Below are 7,868 nucleotides of genomic sequence, written 5' to 3'. Positions count from 1 at the left end.
TTATTCAGAGCTCACCTTTGGACTGCATGTCAGTGTGGTACAGGAGGGTGGGGGGTGGAGTGGGGCGTGATTTCAGAAAACAGGTCAGAGGGAAATAGAGCGAAACAATGGAATGGACAACAAATAGATGACAACAAAATCATCACAGTGGTCAAATTTAAAAAAGTATTAAAAACAAATACAGTGAAAAAAAGATGAGATGCACAGTGGAGCAAACACTATCGCTGTCACTCTGAAGCTGCATGTGTCCCAAAATCACACTACGTACTAACACCTAACAGTACCTGCAGTGCCTCATTTCTACAGTATATTATTTTGACTGTTGGAATGAAAGAAATTCAACATACTGCACTGACTGGAAATGATGCAATATGTCAGCTGATTAGTGTCATGTGACCTACTTCTAGACATCTTCTGCTGCCTTACAACTTTAAACACATCCTGTGCACAAATACCAAAAAAAGATGCATCTTATGAACTTCTCATTCACTGTTGCCCCACGAGTACCTCCGCCTTTCCCTCAACTCACTACATTGTGGGAAAATAGTGTGCAATACGTACGTACAATACTTACATACTCAATACTCAAAACATGATTAGAATCAGTGTGTAGTATGCTTTTTGGACTTGGGGTTAAGAGTTCTTCATAAATGGCCTTATAAATGGCATTTGTGTAGTTTGGAATCATGTAACCGTTCACCCAATTAACCTCAAGCCGTTCTGTGGCGTGGAAAGAGTGATACAACACAGACACATTGTTCAGAGCAAATCATGATCATGAATCATTTACCTGAGGAGCATGGGCTCAAACCCAGGAAGATCACCTTCATTAATATATATATTAGAAGAACAGACTTCCAAACAAATAATTAATAATTAACAATGCCCTTTTGTGAAGAGATACTAACACAAGGATTCTGATGATAGTAAAAGGTCTTTAAAAGAGGGTTTTTTCCCTTAAAAAGCAAATCCTCCACAGTCAAACGCATCAAAGTCGGAGTCTCCTTCGAAGTCAAAGCTGTTGAAGTGTGGGGAGTCGACATCCTGGCTGCAGGCGTGGAAGGAGCTTCCTGTGGGGAGCTCTGAGAAGCCCCCTGTGCTGTGGGTGATCTCTGTGGCTCTGCTGTTGAGCGGGGAGGAGGGGGTGCAGGAGTTGAGGTAGCCCAGAGCAGAGGAGGCTGCCGCTCCTCCCATCAGCAGGCACACCGCCCTCACCGCCCGAGCATCACTGCTGTTGCCGTGGCGAAGACAATCCGACACACGATGGGGGGGGGCCACGGAGACACTACGCAGAGGTCGCCGTGCTCCACTGGCTGTGGAGGAAAATACACGTCACTGACAGATAATCACAGACAGTACATGAGTACATCATATTTTTGCCCACTGAGCATCTTACCTGGTAAGTGTTGAAATCACAAAATTACCCATATGCTCCCAGTAAATCCTTTGCTCCCCATGCAAGTACATTAGTATACCGAATAGTGATAGTAGGTGATTATTATTCCATATTTGTTTGCTTTTTGTTTGTTTGTTTGTTTGTTTTTGGAGGGTTGAATCTAAAGGGTCCCCTAAAGAGTGCACACCTTAATTATGTTGTTACTTGCATTACATAAGTTCATCAATTATCTGCATAATGGGCGGATAGAAAAAAAAATCATCAGAGGTGCCTTTTATGCAAGCTTGCGTGACAGTTGCCAGATCTCTCTTGACTTTGGCTAGCGTTTGTAAGGGACACAGGACAAAAATGTCAGAGCGGTCTACAGCCTTTGAGGGGTGGAGGATGCACATCACTTCAAATGTGTTGCGCAAAAGGAGACGACTGTGAAAGTTAAGTGCAAACTGTGCCCAGCCAGGGCAGAAACAACTATCTAGTGCTGTGGGCACAACATCAGATCTCTCCAAGCACCTGCAATGGCAACATGCTAACACAAAGGTAGTAGCAAATGACCCCTGGGTGCTTGATTTTCAGCTGTTGATGAAATGTTGCTATTTGTACAGTAGAATCACCGTCTTTCTTTTGTATGTCCTCCTTAGTAGGACAGGATTTTGGTTGGATATGTGGGCATATATCTGCTCAAATGGAAGGTTTAATGTTATATTGTTAAATGGCAATTACACGGCAAAGCATCTCAGGCAATGTTGTGGAGTAACACTAAAGTAATGGTACAACTCCTTGTAATAAGTGTTTGTTAATAGGTAATAAGGCCCTTATGTTCTTTCTAAGATGATTAACCACATTAATAAGTGTTAATAACACTACATAAGTGTATTAGTATTAGTAATAGTATCATAAACTATAAAATATTTATTGTTAGATTATAGAATATTTATAAGTACTTCCAAGAAACAGTTTATAGACTGCTTATGATATTAATAAAAGCCATATAAGTTGCTTTTTATAATTATTTTTCATATTGTTACAAATAAAGTTATTGAGTTTAACCTATCTAAGATGTTAATATTAAACCTTTACTAAACTTTTGTTGTTGCTTTATGAAAGTGTAAGAAATGTTATTCTTTTATTAGCAGTTAACTATGCACTTATTAATAGTTAATAAGTGCATGATTGATCTACCTGGGACACATGGATAACTCTGGTGTGTGTATTCACTTGATGGGTAAGCTGACCAACAGTACAATCTCCCATAAACAATGTTAATGTTTGTAAATGGTGAGCAATTACACCTGTAAAGTTACAGCACAATAAAAGATTGCTGACCTGGACTCTGGCCTCTCTCTCTGAAGGAGCCCCCCCGCTCAGTGACACGGGACACAGGAGGGGTGCCATCGCTGACTCTGGGTGACCCGGGGTCTTTGTCACTGGAGGAGTCCGGCAAGGGGTCTCTGTCTGTGATGCAGGGAGCGATGCTTCGCTGTCTCTGAAGGGTTAAGGGTGAGGTGACACCCTGGAAAAGGACAGACGGTTATTTAATCTGGAAAAGGTGAAAAGGTGTGATAGACACACACAGGTCACATGCATGATGAAACTTTGGGATTAAAAGCATGAAACCAGAGCTAGATGATACAAGAGCAGGGCCAGTCCTGTGTCATTGCTGTATCATGTTCTACTGCATCATATGTTCCTTTGTCTTTGTCCATGTCACTGTTCATTTGTTTGTCCTGGCACCTGTTGCACGCTAAGCTGTCTTAGCGGGAGATCCCTCTTTGCCCTCGGCTCACCAAAGCGTTCTTCCGTTTTTTCACCAATAAGATTTCCATGGGAGTTTTTTTTTCCTGTATGCTGCAGAGGGTCTAGGGCAAGGCTGTGTCAGTAAACCTCATGGGCTCTTTTTTTTTCATCAAAGTCCTTTGAGACATGTTTGTGATGAGGGGCTGTATAAATAAATCAAAGTGAATTGTGAAGCGTTAACTTACCTCTCTCACTTTCCTGATCAACGTCAGCCACAGACTGGAAATAACAAACAACACCTGTCAGTCTCATTTCACTAGTCCCTGATAAAACCCATCTGCAGAAAACATGTCTCCTAGTAAGTGGGACAAAGGAGAAAGAAGTTCTAGCATCTGTATGTGTGTGTGTGTGTGTGTGTGTGTGTGTGTGTGTGTGTGTGTCTCACTTGCAGTCATCAGGGTTGTCTGAGAGCAGCAGGAGGAACTTGTCCTGAGGCAGGATGAGGGCGAAGCAGCAGTCCCTTCTGCCCCCTGGAGGCAACTTGGGCAGGTCCAGGATTTCCCTTCCCTCTACTATGGACTCACAGTGGGTCTGTAGCGCCACCACCTGGTCTGGTGGAGACCCAGCATCACGGCACACCAATAGGCTGCCCTCTATTGTCAGAACCAGGTACTTCTCCTTCCACTGTTTAAACATGAAGCCCCCTGCAATAATAAAAGTAACTCAGACAAGAGACAGGTGAGGAGGATGAAGCAGAGGGCCGAGGCTGTCAGGGGTGGTGGTCACCAGCTGGTTCAGATCGTGAGCCTGGGAGTAAACATTTATCAATTTTTACTTGCATTTGAGACATTCAGATAAATGCGCTTATCCTGAGTGATTTATTATGAGTGCAACAGAAGGTTAAAAGTAGATTAAAATCCCAGACTGGAAAAAATCAAAGTAGAGAAAGTGAAAAAAATAGGATAATACTGGTGTTTTTTGTTTGTGTGTTTGCTGTACTAAGAATCTAGGTTATTCCTCTCATTTACATTATTCCTGGTGGTTTCTGCACACATTTAGCATAATAGGATATTTCAGGGCTTTCAGAGTTTCCTGCTTTCAGCCGTTTGGTCTGCCAGTCATTGGCATACAGCAAGAAAAACTACTTCCACCAGCTTGGAAGGAGCCTCTGCTAGGTAATCCATCACAGTAAGCACAAAGCTTTCAATTAGTTTTGTTATTTCATTATGCCAGAGATGAGTGTGTTCATAGCACGTGACACCTACAGGAAGAAATGGAAGCCTCTGTCAGTGAATGATCAATTTAAAATTTTATTGACTCATCCATGTTTTCTGATTTGCAGCGTCTTTGTTAATCAGGCTAGCAGTTCATTTCAAGCTAAATTTGACACAGTAAAGTTTGGATTTTGAAAACAACAATGAGTAAATGTTAGGAAAATATAACATATAATCTCCACTGGAAAATGATTGGAGAAAATGTAAACTAGACAGACAATTTGGTAGTTCACCACTCCTAGTGGTGAATAATTCCATCAACCTGCTCCTCTCTCCCTTGCAAACACTACCCCAGTGCATTTCTGCAAACAAGAATTTTCAATATTAAGTCAAATTTTCTGCTTAAGGAAGGATTAGAGAAGTGAAAAGATGTGTATCTCTCAAAGGGAACCTTTAACCCTGCAAACTGCAAACAAAAGCAAAAAGCTCTTTTTGAACACAGGATTTTAGCACACAGGTGAGGTGGCAGACTGTAAGTGTGCCAGACAGCCATCCATTCTGTAATAATGATTATAGATGGACCGCACAAGGGAAGGTCTGCTCTATTTCTCCATACAGCGGATTAGCGATGAACAGGTGGATTTTGCATGAGAGGCAGAGAGAGAGAGAGGTGTGTGAGTTCACATGGACTGCCTGCTGCTGGGAGTCAGTCTGTACTCTGAAACAGACACACCACCAATGTTCTGCATACATTGCATATTATAATACATTATGTTTTCACAATTTACTATTACTAGGTTGCACAAATGAGAGAGACAGGACAGATGAGAGCGAGGGAGTGTGATTTCCTATGTTTTTTACAGTAACCACAGTTTTATTATGATAACAAACGATTACTGTTTTCCTAAAAGCAGCCATGGTTTTACCATGGTACTTTAAGGTAACTATGATGAGTATAATCCTAACCATGGTGCAACTGTGGTACTTTATGGTAACAGTACCATAGTACTACTTGTATTTTAGGGAAGCTATGATTAATTGGTAGTAATACTGTAGGAAAAACAGATGGTTAAACCACTGCATGACCATGGTTTTCGAACCATGATTTTACTTTTTTGTTTTTTTACCAAAAAAACCCCAAAACGAAACAAAAACAAACAACAACAAGCAAACAAACAAACAACAAAAAAACAAACAAACAAACAAACAAAAAAAACAGTTACCATAGTTTGCTTGCCATAGTAAAACTATTTGAACGATTGGCATTTCTAGTAAATAGTATCAGTCCACTTCGTATCAAAGGAAATTGAGAGCGATATAAAACAGATGCAACATGAGCACAGAGACATGAAACGCGAATGTGGTCTTGTGTCATGACTTGGCTTTAAATTGAACATCTCGTCATTCTGCAAAAGCACATCTGGGAGCGATCACGTCTGACAGAGTGACTCCAAGGCTGTAAGATATCAAGTGTCAGAGTAGGAGTGCTGATCTCAGACTGTTTCTCCTCTTAAGTCATAGTTAAGAAAACACTCTTATCACCGCTGCTATTCTTAGAAACTTAACACATATTATGAGTTCATTTCACCTTTGGAGAAAAAATATGAATACAAATTCTTTACTCAATACATCTAAAATATAGAGTCCTCATTTTGTTAATCAAGGACTTATCATGATCATACAAAAAACAATTTGTTTTAATTTTCTTATGAATCATTTTGTAAGAGCAGGTGTCACTTTTTCCAGAAGGCTGATATCTAATTTTTAAACATAACCCTACTCATGAAAAAAAATGTGGTTCATCATGCATGATATCAGTGCTTATTGCATAATGTTACTTATTATATTGTAGAAGGTACGTGCAAAAACACAGCAAAGCAAACACACTGAGATTTTTAGTACAAACTGCAATGATAGAGAAGTGAAACCACAGATCATGGTTGTGCTGGTAACCCCAAGCATTTTAACCCTAAGCAAATTAACTAAAAATACAATACAAAGAGATGCAGTGAAATGCAGGTGACCTTGACCCAAGGCATGTAGAATGAGCCCAAAAATAGACTAAAAACAAAAAAACAAAAAAACAAAACAAAACAGAAAGCTGGTGTGACACAGAGTCATGGTGTATCATCCACCGCATGATAGCAGACAACCTGCATACAAATGAAAGAAAAGATGCTATCCTACCATATTTCCTCAGGAAGCCCCGATGTACGCCTGCCGTGCTCATGCCTGCAGTCATCCAAGCAACAGGAACTGAAATGAGGGACAGAGCTGATGCTCAAAAATAGGGTAAGAGAGAGAGAGAGCAAGAGAGAGAGAGAGAGAGAGAGAGAGAGAGAGAGAGAGGGAGAGCGAGTGAGAGAGAGAGAGAATAATCCCCACTATTTAGGCCTTCCTTAAACCCGTGTTGTTGTGAGTGGAATTGGAGCTGTCCCCGGTCATGCACACATAAACATCATATGAGTGAAAGAGGCCCAAATAATCATAACAGCGATGGATAAATCCCACCAGAAAGATCCCAGGATTTTTTTTTTTTTTTATCGTGGCCCTTACCAGATGTCACGCTGGACTCTTGCACTCTCTCCTGCACTGCCCCCCTCTCTCAGCAACACACATGGATGAAAAACGTACACAAGAACACAAAGATTTAAACCCCTATTTGCAATCCTACCCACAACATATGGTGCAATTCATAACATTTTATCATTTAACTGTCATCAAGAACTACCTGGTCCTCAGTTGAGTAACTTTGGGTAGCTTTCCAGCTGCGCCTTGGATCACCTCCTGCTCCAGCAGATTAGGGCACAGCTTATCCACACCACGGCGACACACACGGTGTCGCTGTGGTGTGGATAGGCTGGTGTAGTAACTGTGTTTCAATGTCATATGCCAGAGTGGGATTAAACCCTGCTCACTGTATCCGCCTGTGCTCGCTCATCACAGTTAGAAATAAGATTATGTAAGAGGGGATGAAGAACAGGCCTCTTGTTATCACAATCACAGAGGTCGTGTATTCACAAATGGATGATTTGTAAGATGGTTGGCAGAGAGAGAGACAGATGGAGAGAGAGTGAGACAGAATGCGGGACAATGAAGTGAAGCAGCCTGAAACCAAAAGTAGCATAAAAGATGACTGATTTCTTCTCTCTCACTCAAAATAAAAGGAATCTTTATTGATCCTTTATTGATCAAAAGTAATAGGATTCCACAGGTGAAAAAGATAAATATGCCAGTGCATCACATGCAGTACTAAGGCTGGGCTCGAATCTGTCCCGGTCCCTTTGTTGCTCTCATGCCCCCTCTCTCTGCTCTGTCCTTCTTGTCTCTCTTTATTGTGACTGTCCAATAAAGCAGAACTATCCCAAAAAATAATCTTAAAACAACAACAACAACAACAACAAAAACGTTAAAACAGGCCAACAGCTGAGCAAGATCTGTGCTAAAGTCACAGCTGGAAGTTAAGGCTGTTTTGTGCTAAGCCCCACCCCTTTCTCAGCAATATTGTTGTCATAGGACACGCC

The 7,868-nt window shown here is 41.2% G+C and overlaps 1 protein-coding gene across 1 annotated transcript; it reads right to left on the bottom strand.

Annotated features, from left to right (window-relative positions):
• Nucleotides 1–6,586, bottom strand: LOC115369611 (uncharacterized). The gene is made up of 5 exons (XM_030066238.1): nucleotides 6,532–6,586; nucleotides 3,576–3,834; nucleotides 3,376–3,409; nucleotides 2,720–2,906; nucleotides 1–1,313 (listed from the first exon to the last, which is right to left on the bottom strand). The coding sequence occupies exons 1-5, from the start codon at nucleotides 6,584–6,586 to the stop codon at nucleotides 958–960; spliced, it is 891 nt and encodes a 296-aa protein (XP_029922098.1). The 3' UTR covers nucleotides 1–957.
• Between the last annotated feature and the right edge of the window lie 1,282 nt (nucleotides 6,587–7,868).

The sequence above is a fragment of the Myripristis murdjan genome, chromosome 13 (assembly GCF_902150065.1).
Source record: "Myripristis murdjan chromosome 13, fMyrMur1.1, whole genome shotgun sequence".
NCBI classification, from domain to species: Eukaryota; Metazoa; Chordata; class Actinopteri; order Holocentriformes; family Holocentridae; genus Myripristis; species Myripristis murdjan.
Note: the sequence above shows the minus strand (reverse complement) of the source record. Positions and strands in the feature narration are given on the sequence as shown.

Bases quoted from the DNA above. Each gene is read 5' to 3' on its own strand.
- LOC115369611 (XM_030066238.1), bottom strand. From the start codon at position 6,586: ATGACTGCAGGCATGAGCACGGCAGGCGTACATCGGGGCTTCCTGAGG. The intron at 3,835-6,531 runs GTAGGATAGCAT...TTATTATTGCAG, and splicing joins GGGCTTCCTGAGGAAATATG to GGGGCTTCATGTTTAAACAG. The intron at 3,410-3,575 runs GTGAGACACACA...TGTTATTTCCAG, and splicing joins GACAACCCTGATGACTGCAA to TCTGTGGCTGACGTTGATCA.